This window comes from Anolis sagrei, chromosome 3 (genome assembly GCF_037176765.1).
Source record: "Anolis sagrei isolate rAnoSag1 chromosome 3, rAnoSag1.mat, whole genome shotgun sequence".
Taxonomy (NCBI): Eukaryota; Metazoa; Chordata; class Lepidosauria; order Squamata; family Dactyloidae; genus Anolis; species Anolis sagrei.
The window spans coordinates 61,926,318-61,943,153 of record NC_090023.1 but is presented as its reverse complement, the minus strand read 5'-3'; the positions used below and the strand labels follow the sequence as shown (position 1 = coordinate 61,943,153).

Here is a 16,836-nt window from a genome sequence, read left to right as displayed (position 1 = left end):
GGGAAGCCAGACATAATCTGCTGGTTCCAAGATGCCAGTTTACCCAATGCCACCACATTACAAGGGCTATGCCAGCACAGTGATTCTAGACCAGTGGTTCCCAATCTTTTTTTGACCAGTGACCATTCCCCAACATTAGTACCAAAAGGATTAGGGGTTTGGTCAACTTTTGATTCGGTTTGGTTAATTGGGGTGCCGATTCAGAAAACTGCACTGGATAGACCACACCAACTCTGGTTTATGATACAGAACATATGTCATCCAGTAGTTGCCATCTGCTTGCTCACAGAAAAACCATATTTAATAAGCTTTAGGTTTCGCAAGACTAGTCGCTTTCATTGCAATGGTGTAGTAATGGTGAGGCCGTGGACCATACTTTAGTTCTTGCAGACCACTGGAGGTCTACAGACCATAGATTGGGAACCACTGATCTAGACAGAGCAGGAAAGTGGTACTCTGCAATTAAATATGTTAAAGTGTTACAATTATTGTGAAATAAATGTAAGAATCTCCAAACAAGGAAATGCTACAATGGAGCTAAGGGAAGGTTTCTACATGCCAGTAAACTCCCAAGTACCCAAGCTATTAAAATATACTTTAATTCTTGAAAGACCATGCTTGTAGTCCATCGTTTCCCTCCCCGATGTGTATTGCCATGAAGTAGTGCCATATTTAAAATATAATCTATTATTCACAAAAACAGTTAATTTACAATGAAAGTAGCCATAAATAAAACTTTTTTATTCTTTGATGTAATTTACAAGCTACCAGGTACCATGTATTTTACACTGGTCACTTTAAAATTGATGCAGTCACAGAATGTCCCAGACTGAAGAAAAAGTGGTTGATGATGAAGTAAAAGGATTTTAAGATAAAAGCAAAGTAATACTGTAACATGTAAGTGGCAAAAAAGCAGGTTTGCCATAATAAAATCAGACGTGTAATGGTGCATGAGTTGTGGCTGATAACGAAAACTGAGTGCCATGCGATTCTCAGCTTTATTGCCTGCAGTCTGGCTAGTGTCAGTAAAAGTCCCCTTTTCTTCTCTTGCAGTTATTAAAATGAGAGTTAAAAACTATAGCAGCAACAAGCAAACCCTGTGACAGGAAGGCGAGGGTTAAAGAACTAAAAAAAAGTTTATACAGTGTGCTTAAGGAAGGTCTTTAGAGTTTATCTTCCATCAGCTGGAGTTCGACTGAGTGATAACATGATTCGGGCAAATCGCTCGCACAGTTCATGGGTGGAATAAGAAGGTAACTTTGGTGGGTCGTGGAAACCTTTAATTTCTGTTGAACAATCTAACAATTTTGGCAGGAAGTCTGTCAGCTTTTCTTGCAAGTTAGCTGTGAAAATAAAATGAAACAAATAATTATTTACTATTAGCTCAGTATATTTGAATATCACTGAACAGCGTGAGAAGGCAGGTCATTTGGTACAGTTTTTCTTAAACGATCTTATGTGGTGGACTTACAGGTGTTGTCTCCCAATAGGGCAGCAACCAGCCGCATATTTGTGCTCACTGGCTACCACCTTCATTCTTTCTTTGGAAAATTGGTGTGGACTGGGAACCAACAGCCTGCACAGACCACCACTTTGAGTAATTCTGATGCAGAAAATGGATCAAGCTCATTTTCTGTTGTTCCCAAACTAGGATGCGAACAGATGTATTCAAATGATAAGAAAATTGATTCCGTCAAAAAATTATGTTCCTGATTGTAACAGCTGTTCAACAAAGAAATAAGTCTACTTAAGTGAACTTTCCCTTTGGAAGTTGGAAGGATTTATCCAGTGTGTGTCAGTTATGGATTCCTTATGGCAAGGGATCATATCAGGTGGCTGCTGTGGTCCCTTTTGTAGTCTGTGATTCTCTGTAATCACAATTTTCTAGTTGAAACCATACATATCTTTTAAAGGGTGCTGGTGTGTGTTCTTATGTCTCCCTAGCCTTCCTTGGTCTTATCTCGGCCTTCAGAGTGATAATTAACTGCTTTTCTTGTCAACCAATGAAAAATAAGTTTTACTAATCCCTATGTCCACAAAATACCTGTTTCTCCCATGGAAGTTACTTTTGACTGGCTATTGCTATATATAACTGCAGTTGAAAGCTATTACAACTGAACTTAGGATGTAACTGTAGCAGAGCTGCTAGTCTATGATAATGGTTGGAATTGCTGTTGTAAATAAAAGGAGCTAGAGTGCGAAAATATTTTAATTTCCAACAATAATCAGAATTGCTCTGGAAAAAAGGATACTGAGAATGTAGGGAAAAAAACATGTTTGGCTCCATGCATATGTTTGCATAAGTCACACCCAATTCCTAGGTGACATATGCTAAATTAATGGCAGAGTCTAATCAGAAATTCATAAAGGTAACCCAGATGAATAAATTAATATGAGTTTTTGGACAGAGCACTGAAAGCGATATTCAAAGAACAGACTCATAAACTGTCACTGCACTTATATCCAAAAGAAGAAGCATGGTGACTATGTGTAACTGCTGTCTTACAAAGAACACAATGGCAATTGCATAAAAACCAAAAAGAACAGGCATTACTTTTATTATCATGAATAATAATCAGCTCATCAAACTTTACATTCTGTATCTGAAAAAAATGTGATTTTAACAGTAAGACGATTTCAAGCTCAACTTCAATCCCCTTACTATATGTATCACTACAGAGATATCCTTTTCTGAGCAGTGTTGTACCAGTCTTAACTTTCCAGTGTTGTATCAACTTTCCATTTTATTTATTACTAGCTTGGGAACCTGGCATTACCCAGGTTGTTTGAAAAAGTCATTTTTAAACTGTACAAAATGCATAAGGTTGTGGGTGAACTACAACTCACATCATGCCAGGTTAACCCCAAGAAACTTCACCAGTACTTACAAGTTTGTTACGTTAGGCCAGTTTGCTCTAGATGCATCACTAATGGGATTCAGTGTGCTCTCTGGCTGTAAGGAAAACTGCAACTCCCACTATGGTGAGTCAGTCCCCCTCAAATCCCTACAATACGTTTAGTTGGTCATGGGGGTTCTGTGTGCCAAGTTTGGTCTAGGTCCATCATCAGTGGAGGTCATAGTTTCTCTGATTGTGGATTAACTATAACTCCCAGAAAGGAAGGCCAGTTCCCCCCAAACCCTTCCAGCAATCAAATTCGGTGTATCAGGTATGTCTGCTAAGTTTGGTCCAGATCCATCGGTGTTTGGGTTCACAGTGCTCTATGGATGTAGGTGAACTACAACTCCCTGAAATCAAGAGGAATTTTCCCCAAAGATCTCCAGAATTTTTTGCTGTTTATTTATTTATTTATTTACTTTATTTATATACTGCTTTTCTCAGCCCTCAGGCGACTCAAAGCGGTGAACAACATCAATACAAAACATCACGAAACAAGTATAGGGCAATTAACAACAATTGTAACATAAATCATTAAACATCCGTATATCAATCATTAGCGCCTCAACAGTAAAATCAGAATCCAGTCTTATCATCCATTATTCCGTATTCCTATGTTCAATTACATTGTTTAATCAAATGCTTGTTCGAACAGCCAGGTCTTCACTTTCCTCCGAAACGCCAGCAGGGAGGGGGCCGATCTGATATCTGCAGCAGGGCGTTCCACAGCCGAGGGGCCACCACTGAAAAGGCCCTGTCTCTCGTCCCCGCCAAGCGCGCCTGTGATGCAGGCGGGACAGGGAGCAGGGCCTCCCCAGATGATCTTAGTGTCCTAGTCGGTTCATAGGAGGAGATGTGTTCGGAGAGGTAAGCAGGGCTCTGTGTGCCAAGTTTGGTCCAATTTCATCTTTGGTGAAGAATTCTCACTGCTTGCAGGTGAACTATAAATCCTGTACCTACAACTCCAAAAAGTGTTGGCCAATTCCGCTCAAAACCCACCTGTATTCAAATTTGGCCATATTGGGTATGCATGCCAAGTTTGGTCCAGACCCATCATTGTTTGGGTTCATGGTGCTCTCTGGATGCAGGTGAACTACAACTCCTATAAATTCCTCTAAAGATCTCCATTTTGTGTGCCAAGTTAGTTCTGAGTCCATCATTGGCGGAATTCGGAGTGCTCATAGACTGCAGGTGAACTATACATCCCAGTACTGTCAACTCCCACAAATCATGATGAATTCCCTCCAAACCTCTCTAGTATGTTCAGCTGCTGATAAATTCCTGTTGTGTGCCATAGAAAGTTATAGGAAAGGGTTAAGGGTGAAGCAGTGGGTGGGGTCATGCAAAATCCACATCTATTGAGAGAGTAAGAAACACTGGGATGTCTGTGTTGGAGGAAACGCATAAAATCTAGGATGAAATTGTTCCCATATGAAAGCCTTCACTTGGGTGGTGGGCAGTGTTGTGTTTGTGGAAGACATTGGCAGAGCTCTTATACATGTTCATGGAGCTCACTATTACCTGCAATGTCATTGGATGGAAAAGGGCCTTTGGTATCTCCTGAGTAGTGGGAGCTATAGCTGTGTTTGTGGAGGCAGGAGTTTGTCTGTGTAAGTGGACACCCAGTCACACACAGACATACATATTTTCACTTTTATTGTGTGTATAGATAAAATAGAGATGATGCAACAAAATTAAGATTTCTAGTTTTTTATCATATTATTACTGTATGTACATAAGCAACCAAGTGACTTACGCTCCATTTCTTGTCCAAGATATGAGCACCATCGATTTCTCATATCTTCAACAGCAACAACATCCTTTTCCTCTGTTTCATCCACCAACAATAAAGGCAGACATGGGACAATAAGTTCATTCATAATTTCTAGACCCTTATTTACTTCATCGTCGTCTCCAGATTCAAACTGTGCGGCAGCACACTCATTTAACTTCTTCATGCAATGTCAAGAGAAAATAAAATATTGTTAGTATTTACAGTGTCCACACTGAACCCATTTCCCAAATGGATTCTAAAAGTGCAACCTATGAACAAATTGCTGTGAAACAGGGTCTCTTTCATAATCATGTGATTGCTTATTCCCTGTCAGCTTAGTATACCAAATAAGATGAAAGATCCAATAAGAGGAGAAGCTGAAAGAAAAATCTTAGTAAATATACCAAATGATAATAAACAATACCTACCATATTCCTCTTTGACTCAACTATTAAAGGTTAAAGTGTCTTGCCTTTAGTATCTGCCCACTCTGCCTGAAGGAAAACTAGCTTGGATGAAACAGCACATGGACAGAAATGTCTCAAAAGCAAGCTAAAAATACTCATTCAGTACACCTTCATTCAGAAAAATCTATTTTTTTCAAGTAATTATGCAATACTTGATCTCAATCTTCTCACATAACCTTCACAGAGCTCTTACATTTTAGAAATCTATTTCTTACCATGTTTGTCTTCTGCTAATAATATTTTTAAATATTCCGTTTCTTACAGCATGAATTTTTGATGATTTGGTTAGCATATATAGCTTAAGGCTGCTCACCATTATAATTGAAACCCAAATGTATCCTATGCTGTTTATTTACAAAGAGCACATGAAACTCCTATTTATTAAATAAGCAATACAGGATGCATACTCAAAATGTGATGAAGTACAATGCATAAAAAGAGCAGAAGCGTTTAAGAGACCTTAGATTAAAATGTTAGAATAATTAGTGTGATGCTACTATATAGCTATGCTTCCTCTTTACTTCAGATTCCAGCTGGTAAGGAGAATTTGACTTGGATATAGCACAGCAAACCATGAAGTTTTGCAGTTTATGCTACTTTACCAGTTGATAGTGTATGCCAATATGTTTGCCTGTTCTCGATAAGCCAAAATTTCAAAGAATATTGGTATGTTATATGCAAACCTGTTCAATAATTATATAGGAGTATGTGTGTATAAACATATGTATGTGTGTACACCTCAGTCGTATTATGATCATTGAGTTGGATTGCATATAACAAACCAATATTCCTCAAAACTTTGGCTTACTGGGATGGGAAAGAATATTAGCATATGTATGCATGTATCTATTTATTCTATTTATTTTATTTACTCATCCATACATCCAATTAATAAATTATCATGTCACTTGGAAACTGTTATATTGCACATTATATGAACCATGACAAATAAATGGTTACAGAGTTTAAAAGTTGACATTTCCATTCCACTTACTAGTAAGCACTCCCTTCTGTAATGGGATATCAGTTCATCATCATGTCCTCTATACAAGCCTCTTGATGACAGCTCTTTGTTTTTATGATAAGCAAAGATGAGGTACAGCAAAGCTTCTTGAAAACTAGCACACAAACAAAAATGCAAAATATTTTTGCAGAACATTAGAATGTAGAATAGCTATCATTGATGTCTTATGGTCTAACCTTAAAACCATATGGCATACATATAGCCCGAAAAAACCCACAAGAACTCATATGGCATACTGTCTGTCTCAATGTGTACATCTTTAACCCACACATTTATACCAACAGTCAAAAATATTTCCAGGGAACAGCCCAATCCTATGCTTTTGTCTAGCATTTTTGCCTGAAGCATACCAGAACAGTGAAATCACAATTCAGTCCTCTTGTGGAACTATCTCCAAGCAGAACATTCCACTAATGATGATTTTAAGACTTACCATAACTGTGAGAATAGCCAACATTTTACAAGGGAGAGTGGGGTGACACAGAGAAGAACTGGAGCTATAGCTGCCAACACACATGAAGTTAGTTCAGTGCTGAATTGCATGTTTTGTGTGCAGTTCTGGCTTTGTCTGCAGATTGTTTTTCACATTCACGGGAATGTAAGGCCTGGGACTCCAACAGCACGTGACCAAGAAAAGGAGCCCTTTACCCAGTGGTTCCCAACCTTTTTTTGACCAGGGACCACTCTCCGAAACGAGTACCAAAAGGATTATGAATAAGTTTTTGTTCAACTTTAGATTTGGTTTGGTTATTTGGGGTGCTGATTCAGAAAACTCATTGGATAGACAACATAGAATCATAGAATCAAAGAGTTGGAAGAGACCTCATGGGCCATCCAGTCCATCAGCTCTAGTTTCTGATACAGAACATATGCCACCCAGTAGTCGCCATCTGCTCGCCCACAGAAAACCATATTTAATAAGTCTAAAAGAAGTTTTCGTGAGACCAGTCGCTCTCATTGCAACAGTTCAGTAACAGTGAGGCCATGGACCATATGTTAGACCCTGAGGACCGTTGGTGGTCAGTGGACCACAGGTTGGGAACCACTGACCCATATAAGATATCCCTATTCAGATTAAGAACTTTCATAAATGTATAATTAAACATTTAATAAAGTGACTGAAGTTATCCACTTGACCTAAAAAAATCAATGTGACTCTCCCTTGATAAATAAACAGGTTTACAGACCGACACACACACACACACAATAAATATGGCTATGCACACAGTAATTTTTGTACAGTATTTATTTTCAAGATTTAAGGAAGCAGTTTTGGATTCTCTTACTTCTTCTTTTGAAAGAGTTCCAATCCCAGCATGAGATATACCGTCGTCTCTCTGAAATTTTTGTACTCTTGGTGCCACCACTGCATATAAAACATTTTAAAAAGATTATTTGAAATATTATAAGTTTCAAACTTTACTCCTTTCTACTGCTGTTTCCAATATTTTTGAGAATGTCTCCTTTAGATGGACACAGTGATGAAAAAATATTTTAATTCTGTGTTATCTACCACTTTAAGTATAACACACTGCTGGCAAGAGAAAAAGTTAACTGCTGGAGATTCAGATAAACATTCACTACACCTGACAAGAGGATAAGTATTTGCTATAACTCTTTGAGGCTCACTTTCACTGAAGGATTTAAAAACATTATTTTGGTTTGCAATATATAAGAGAAAGTATTTCAAGTATAATACATACCTCATAATCCTCCATGTTGACTTCACCTGGTTTTATCATTCCAATTTTGGCTTGAGCCACTTTCATTATATTGCGACACCTTAAGAAACAATAGGGGGAAAGGCATTAAATAATGAAAGATTACCCTCCGTAACCATATTCTTACATGCAGCACCTGTTCCAAACAAACAAGACCCATTCCTGTGAAATATTTTCTTAAAGAAAACACACCACTCAAACACAAGCCTTCTGGGATTTATACAGGAAGGGAGCATGAGGAAAATAGCTGTTGAAATAAAACTGGTGTGCCCATTAGTTCTATGGCTTTATGGGGGAATGGGGTGGGGTGTGTGTGTGTGAATTTTGAATCTAGACCTTTCCCAGGTTAGAAGTATCTTTGATGGTTCAGCAGCAAGTGATTGCCCTGTATAATCACACACCTCAAAATTAAGGCTCAATAGGCATCTTTAAATTAAGACCTTTGCAACCAGTCACATACACTGGCTGAAAATAATACCATAATGTGGATAGTGTTTAGGTGCCATTCTTACATAGCAGTGGGAATGGAGTTGGAATGCTGTATTTCCTGTTCGAAAGGGCCAAGAGCACTTATTTTTAAAATATGCAGTCTCCAATGATATTTCAACTCTATGCAAACTGACATGCTTAACAGAAATGTATGGCATGGACAACCATTCATGCCTTGTCACCAAATAAAGTTTCTCAGGTTGCATAAGATTTTAAGCTGTGTATACTTCCTCCTCCAAGCTGTTCCGAGTTTACTCCATTTATTGCACTGCTACTACCTGTTTCTATTTTGCTTGTCTCATATACTCTTATTTCTTTAGTTTTTATTTCATTCCAAAAACCAACTTCCAGTACTGCTTACTGACTCAATAGCTTTACAGCAGATTTTAGAAACAATGTTTATGATCACATACTTGTTCCTATTTAGTGATACACTGTACTTCTGATGAAATGTTTATCATTTCATATGAGTTTTTCCCTCTACCTCTTTTGTTCGTAGTTAAAGGAAGTGCCACCAGGAGGAGCCATACCAACTTATTTCTATTCACAAACATACCCAACGCAGATAAATAACATGAATATAATCCTGCATATCTGGACATTGTTTTTCCTTGTTCAAGCCATAGAATAATTTAGTTAAAAAGGAAGAATTAGAGTAAGACACAAAGTGGAGTGATCAATTTATGCCAACAATGTGCAAAGAAGAAACAACTTTTCTAAACAATCTGCTTAGAAAATGTCTTTTTTTCAAAGTATATTTCATAATTACCTTTCATCAAAACTTAAATTATGATCTGCAAATTGCTCCAACAGTGTTCTCTCAATTATTTTCTTTGGGGCTTGATTTTGAATGAAGTACACAATTGCATGATGCAAGCGGTAATCACACTCTGGTGGCGTGTCTTCTTGAGCCAATTTGAGTAACCGTGCATATTCTGATTTTATTGCCTAAACACAAAATAATTAACATGCAGTCATTTAATTTGCAACACTTCAATTTTTATAGTGAAAGTGTTCAGCATTAAAATTTTATAGGCTTTGATCTATTGGTATCACTGAAAATAAACTTTAAAAAAAACTTGGGACAACTATCTGGGTTCTAGAAATGTGTATTTACTACCAACATTTCACCCTATTACTCAACAGACTTTCATTTAGCAGGGAAAAATGAAGTTAAATAAAATGAAGTTGAAAAATCGGTTTCCATCGTACTTAGTTTCTAAGGAAAATGGGAAATTGATTTTAAATTGTAAACTAACAAGATGTAATTATGAGCTCAATTAGTTATCTAAACTTACAAATACTGCATTTAAAAAGTGAGTACTATACTAAGTTATAGCTGGATTTACAGAGAATGTAACAAAACATTTCATTTTCAGTATTCATTTGGAAAATTGCGAAAACAAATGGCACTGTGTGGGCTAAAAGCATACAAGACCAAATTAGCATTTTTAAAAAGAAAAATATACAGGTTGAGCATCCTTTCCTTGAATTCCAAGACATTCCAAAATCTGATATTGTCTACATGGGTAGCTAATATAGTGATAGTTTGATGTACACAAACATACACAAAATTATTAATAATATTGTATAAAATTACCTCTGGTCTATATGCACTATATATGAAGCCTAAATGAAATTTGCATCGGGCCTATCTCCAATATATATACCTTCTTCATCCTACTACTCAGGAGCTCCAATGTTTCCCCACCTCAGTAATATAAGTTACACATGTATTATTACAGTACAGATGTGCATAATTGAAATGAGAGAGAGAGAGAGAGACTTACTTAGCAAACCAATAAAATGAAATAAGCACATGCAACTTTATTCCCTCCACCAGATAAGTGACATTTGCATTATGTGTGCCAGTTTTCCAAGATCCTATTTATCACTGGAAGTTATCTGAAAAAGGGAATCTAAGTAGGATTGGCAATATCTTACTGAAAAAAAATTAGTGAAAGGAACCCTGCAGGCCTTGGAAAGAACCACTGCATTTATGATATCATGACTTGGCAACCAGAGGTATGAGAAATAATTAATAATACTATTAATAATAATATGAGGAATGAGTAAGTCTTCTGACTGCACAGACTGCTCCTTTAGTCCTCTCTTTCACAAAGGGAGAAGCAGGCAAACTGTTAAGCCTTCTGGTAATTATGATTATCCATGGTATTTGATCAGAGAACAATATGATTAATTAGTTAATTGTATTGTTAACAACTTCATAACCATTTACACCAGTGGATCTCAACCTGTGGGTCCCCAGGTGTTTTGGCCTATAACTCCCAGAAATCCCAGCCCGTTTACCAGCTGTTACAATTTCTGGGAGTTGAAGGCTAAAATGTCTTGGGACCACAGGTTGAGAACCACTGATTTAGACCATTATAAAGAATGACATAAAAGAAAGCATTATAGCCAATGTTCCCAATAATTAATTATTAATAAGATTCTTGTTTGCTTGTCCCAAAAAGTCATGTCCAAATTTACAGAACTGATTCACATATGTCTATTTAATTAACACTGCTTCCAAACTATGCAAATTACCATTGTCTTTGGATGAAATATTTGCAAGTCTGTAATTCTGAACACATTCTACCTAATAGATTTTTGGTTAAATCTTACTTTGTATTTTATGCCTATAGGATAAAAGCTGGCTTTGTAAACACAATAACACTTCTGTTACTTAGCCAAGACATATCATTAGAAAGAAATTATTAAGTTTTTAATTGAGGGTGTCAGGGGAGAAAGGGTACAAATCAACGATCATTTACACATACTGAAAAATGCTAATATATCGCAACCTGGCCCTAAGAAGTAAAGTTTGGATCTCTATTGAAACTTTAGTCTGTATGTGTAGCATGATATTGTCTAGAAAAGTAAATATGGGGAAGGGAGCGTGTAAGTGCTGGAGCTTAGAATTATGGTATGTCTTCTTTGAAGGAGAGGAAGTATAGTCATAGAAATGATAAAAAACACCAAACATGACTTACTGTCCAATCTAGGTCTGAGTAGCACAACCCTCTAGACCAGTGATTCTCAACCTGTGGGTCCCCAGATATTTTGGTCTTCAACTCCCAGAAATTCTAACAGCTGGGATTTCTGGGAGTTGTAGGCCAAAACACCTGGGGACTCACAGGTTGAGAAACACTGCTCTAGACTTGCCCATATATACTCGAGTATAATCCAACCTGAATAGAAGCCGAGGCACCTAATTTTACCACAAAAAACTGGGAAAACATATTTACTCAAGTGTAAGCCAAGGGTAGGAAATGCAGCAACTACTGGTAAATTTCAAAATAAATTTTGAAACAGTAAAATGACATTAACTGGGGCATCAGTAGGTTAAATGTTTTTGAATATTTACATAAAACTGTAATTTAAGATAAGGCTGTCCAACTCTGATTAAACCATTATTCTAACCTTCTTCAATGTAAATGTCCTTATGTATCCTTCCAATAATAATAATAGAGTAAAATAATAAATGTAACATTAAAGTAAAATAATGTAAATGTGGTAATAGAGTAAAATAATAAATGTAATAATAATAACAAAGTAAATAATGTAAATGTAATAACAACAACAACCACCACCACCACCACCACCACAATAACAACAGAGTCAAATAATAAATAACCTTGACTCGAGTATAAGCCGAGGGGGCCCTTTTCAGCCTAAAAAAAGGGCTGAAAAACTTGACTTATACTTGAGTATATACAGTAATTGTTTCAAAATTCAACAGTGAAAGTTTGCTATGTAATCATCTAAGATCTACTACTCCTAGGCTAGTAGACAAGTGTGTTAATTAGGCAGTTTTGATCACATTTCTTTAATTCTGTAAACACTTGATCACACTTCTGTAATTCAAATAAAAATTGTCAATATTTGCTCCATAAATTTGGACATTGAATTGTTTAATTTTTCTTATCTTTGTGTGAGAACACACAAGAACTGATTACATTTACAACAGTGTCTAAAAATACTAGAAGCTGCTAATATGTTTATCTTTCCAGGAAAAACAAATCAAAGCATTTAATTGTTTGATAAAAGGAAAACTGCAAGAATAGTCATGTTTTTTATTATTAATGTACAGAAACAATCAGAGGGGAAAAAAGTTGAAAATGGTGGTTGTACCTGAAAGAACCCTGCTTCGGGCCCACATTTGTCATACACATTCGTGGCTTTACCTATAGCCATGATAACACCTTGCATGTTCGGGGTCAGCATGACCTGTCACAGGAGATTTAATATATATAGATATATAGATAGACATTTTGAATGATGAGAAATGTAAATTCAAGTCACTGTGTGCCTTTATACTATATTCATGCCATATACACCTGCATGCATATACTGCAGTGGCAAGCATTTCAGCATATCAGTGGACTTGAAATCATTGCATTCCTACACATCTCCAGCACAGTAATTATGTAACTTAAGATTTCTGCTAAAATTATAAGAGGAAAATAATAGCACTTAAGAGGAGATAGCTTTGCACACATGCAAAACTTGAAGATGAGCTGTTAGCAAGCTGAATTAGTTTGCCACACTTGTAACAATTCCTCACTTTCTAAACAAGAAATCAACTGCTTGCAGAACGAATTTAATTTCAGAACATATACAATTGCAGATAATTTGTACGTATTTAATGTGACTCACTGTATTATCACACTGTCAATGTGTTTTGCTCTAATCTTATTAAAATGTTCTGCCTGAAACAGAGCACTGAACAGCTTCTGAGGTAAGCAACTGAACACTGTTTCAATATGTTTATAAAATGATTTAATAAAGATGTAAAAAGAAATAGAATTAGGTCTTCCAAACGCTCAATTCCAACAATGGGAAGCAACAAATATCTAGGATGTTCAGAATTAGGATGCAAACGCAACAATCATTTTCAACTTCTTACAGTATGTTAGATACTGAGCGTGTGGTATTGCCTGGCAAGAGCATTCATTGGGATCCTATTAGCTAAAGCTAAGCTATCAGCTCAGCCAGTGTATTTCCCATAGACAACCATGGGGGGGGGGGGGGGTATTAAGGCTAAAGAGCCTGCTTAGTGGATGTATTGTCCATCAATAATTCTTGTCTCTTTTGAGTCACGAACTGAATGGAACCACATGGTAGTTCTTAACTCCCATGGTCAACTGGAGGTGAAATGATACCTACTAAATTCAGGTGTGCAGTCTTTTGTCCCCACTTTAAACACCCAGGATTTTCTTTCACAAATCAGTCAAAGGTGTTTGAAGTAGATAACCTGCCTGTTAGTCTACTTTCTTTGAGGATATTTGTACACAGTATATCAACTTCTTTAGGTGTCGGTAGGCACCAAGGAGAAGTATAGTATGAGTATAGTAAAAAGTAATTTCTCATAAAAAGTCTTGACAATAGAAGTAGCACCTGGAAAAACAGCCCTGCATTTGGCTTGAATCATAAATTCCATTTTGTGCATGTAATAATACACAATGGATTAGCACTGAAATGGATTCTTTTGGTGTTTTCTAGACAAAAATAAACTGTTTGCAAATTACTGCAAGAGTTGGAATTTAAAATTATACTTGGAATTCATTGTACTCCAAACTAAATTTATTTTTGGCACAGGAATAAATGTTTTTCTGTACCAAATTTCTAATGTCATTGAATACCTTTCAATGTCACCTAGGCCTTCGGGCAAATCTATTTTGCGTTCCCTTGTTTTATTTCCTAAGATCTCCTAGTAAGGTAATGGGGAACTTCAGTTGACTCTTCACAGTCTAATATATCCAATGGTTTTTGTATTAGATTATGTTTTTGAAAAGTGCTACCAATAAAATCTACCGAATTAATTAAAAAGGGGTATGCTGGTCAATTTGGGGGGGGGGGGGGGGTAGAGAGAGAGTCAAACATACAAAGATAAATAATATATTTCACAAACTGTGAAATCCTGGCCCTGCTGGCTGTTAACCTCCACCATCCTTGACCACTAGCCTTAGTGGCTGAAGCAGAGAACTGAAGCCCAATAACATCCCACGGGATAACATACCTCATTTCTACCTCATTAGAACATAACTGTGTGCCCATTTAGATTTCTAGTCATATGTTTTCTGATACAGCAATCTAAAGATTTCAAATACTCGCCCACCATGCATACATATTGGATTGGTCCTGATAAAAGTCCTCTCAATGTTGAGTTTATATTTTTTTAGAGTTGAAGTGGAGAAAATAGTAAATTCAATTCAAGCTATAACTTTAAAACATGTGCATTGGGCCTCAAAAACAGAATTATGAAATCTTGTCAAAAATGATGTGCCAATGGTCTTTTTATTTTTTTTATCTGTGGGCAAGTTCACTTCACTTTAGTTCCACACCATGCATATGCCACTGGAAAAGATAAGCAACAATGATCAATTCATCATTTTGCGAATTGCAGTAAGTTGGTACAGACTGAAGTAAGCATTTAGAAAGACAGAGGATAGTTAACTGTCACCATGTGCAAGCATGCCAAAGATCTCTTATCAGGCAGTGCATGAATGATACAGAAATCTGTGACTATGGTGGTACCTCATCATCATAACCTCCCTGCTCTGACTGAATCACATAAGTCCCTACATCAGGAATCGCCACCTCTACAACTTTCTGGTTAGGAGCAGTTGGAACTTGGGTGCTATCAGATTTCTGTAGGGGGAAAAATCAGGTAAGGGAAAACATGAAAGAAAAAAGGATGGCAAACTTACCCAACTAACAGGATAAATTGCTTTGATTATCAATCTTATTCTTTATATTCTACTCACAACGTTTTAAAAATGAAAGCAAATGGTTTAAAATTAAAAATGAAGGCACACTCAAAATAGTGATCCACATGGAGAGAGGAGCACAATATCCAATCTTTACTAGAAAACATTTAGTTAATAAGAGTTATCAATAACTTCTTGTGTTTTAGTCTCTCCTATGCTTTTGGAGCAATACCAACAACTTTGACATTACAACAAAACCGCACTTTGTTGCAGTGAGGGGAATGCACGAATGCCAAGTTAAACCTCATGTAGTCCCTTTTCCTTCAAATTCAAGAAGAAAACAAAACCTTCTGTTCAAAGATTGTCATGTGTAAAAAGCTTGACATTTAAAAAAGAACTGTGTTTGTGAACACTACTTAGTTAACAGAGCAAGTAGCGGTCACTAAAAATGACAACATACCAATCCTTAAATGGAAACTTTAAGCACAATCAATGTCTACACAGAGGAAGAAGTGATATCAGAACACTGATCAATTTTTCTCATCTATGGACCTCTTCACATGAGCTTCTTTTCAGTGGCAGCTATGTAGTTTTTCAAGTTTGGCCAGAGCCTGATGGGTCCCATCATACCCATAACAAGTATTTTCAGGGCAGCTCCATGGCTGACTAGAAAAACACCCCTGCTGCAGCGAAAAAAAGCCAGCGGCGCACAATGGAGGCTTCCCGTCTTTTCATAAGGGAAAGCAGGTTGAGGCGGCTTATTTAGGCTTTTTACTGTATGATGGGGAAGGTGGGACTACGTGGGTTGAGAGCTCCCCATGCCCCATGGGTGGACTTATGGGGCTATCATTTTGGAGTGGATTTAGTAGCAGCGAGTGGAGGAGAGATAGGAGGAAGTCTTGTGTACCAGGAGTGTGAAGTGGCAGCTCACCATTGCTCCTAGCACACAGGGCGTCTTCCTGTCTCATCTCCTCACTACAGCCATTCCAAAGAGAAATTCCCACTCTCTCCACCGCCATTCCCTCCCAATCCTCTCCCTTCAAAACAGGATGAAGGTGGGGGGTGGCCCCATGGTGGCGGGGGACAGCTTCCCTTCATGTGGGGGCCCTGGGGCCAGAGATGAGAGGGCCATCTATCTGCCACATTCCCCTCCAGGAAGACCGGGAATGGCAGCTGAGCCCACATGTGGCCTCTGGGAATCTTGGAGAAGTGCCCTTCTTGTGCTGGCCACAGTTGCTAGGTTACGCTGAGGGGAGGCTTGGCTGGCAAATGAAGCTAGCAGACCTCTCTTCCTCCAGGGAGTTGAGCATGAAGTGGAGGTGGAGGGGTTTGGAAAATCTGATGCTGTGGGAAAGCAGGAGACACAGGAGGGTCAGCACCATGGAGGTAGGAAGAAAGGAGCCACGGCACATGTGTGTGTGTGGTGGGAGGGACCCTCTCTCACTGGGGCAAGGGTCCACCATTTGCACAGGGCTCTGGAGACAAGCCATAGCAAGGGACCTTCCTGGCTCTCCTTCCTTCCCCATGTGATGAGGGGAATCCAGGACAGAACAGGGCATAGGGTGACAGAACTCCATGCCCCCTTGGGCAGGCAATGCTGAAACGAAGCAAGACTGGCTGGTTCCAGTCGCATATGTGACAAGGTCCTAAAATCTAGGTTTTGAACACAGCTGGGATTCCTGTGGCCATGTTGTTGAATTCCAATTACCATCAGTCCTAACCAGTTTAGTGAATGGGGAACTGGGTGGAAA

The 16,836-nt window shown here is 37.8% G+C and overlaps 1 protein-coding gene across 4 annotated transcripts in view; it reads right to left on the bottom strand.

Annotated features, from left to right (window-relative positions):
• Positions 1 to 720: 720 nt before the first annotated feature.
• Positions 721 to 16,836, bottom strand: part of USP25 (ubiquitin specific peptidase 25) — a 71,471-nt gene continuing 55,355 nt past the window's right edge. For 2 of the 4 annotated variants that reach the window (XM_060770498.2, XM_060770499.2), the window contains exons 19-26: positions 14,913 to 15,026; positions 12,507 to 12,602; positions 9,142 to 9,320; positions 7,866 to 7,944; positions 7,449 to 7,528; positions 6,133 to 6,256; positions 4,654 to 4,849; positions 721 to 1,343 (exon numbers count right to left, since the gene is read on the bottom strand). In XM_060770498.2, coding sequence (XP_060626481.2) covers positions 1,171 to 1,343; positions 4,654 to 4,849; positions 6,133 to 6,256; positions 7,449 to 7,528; positions 7,866 to 7,944; positions 9,142 to 9,320; positions 12,507 to 12,602; positions 14,913 to 15,026 — 1,041 coding nt within the window. In that variant the 3' untranslated portion in view covers positions 721 to 1,170. The remainder of the gene's footprint in view (positions 1,344 to 4,653; positions 4,850 to 6,132; positions 6,257 to 7,448; positions 7,529 to 7,865; positions 7,945 to 9,141; positions 9,321 to 12,506; positions 12,603 to 14,912; positions 15,027 to 16,836) is intronic. The other 2 variants (XM_060770500.2, XM_060770501.2) reach the window with 2 other exon arrangements.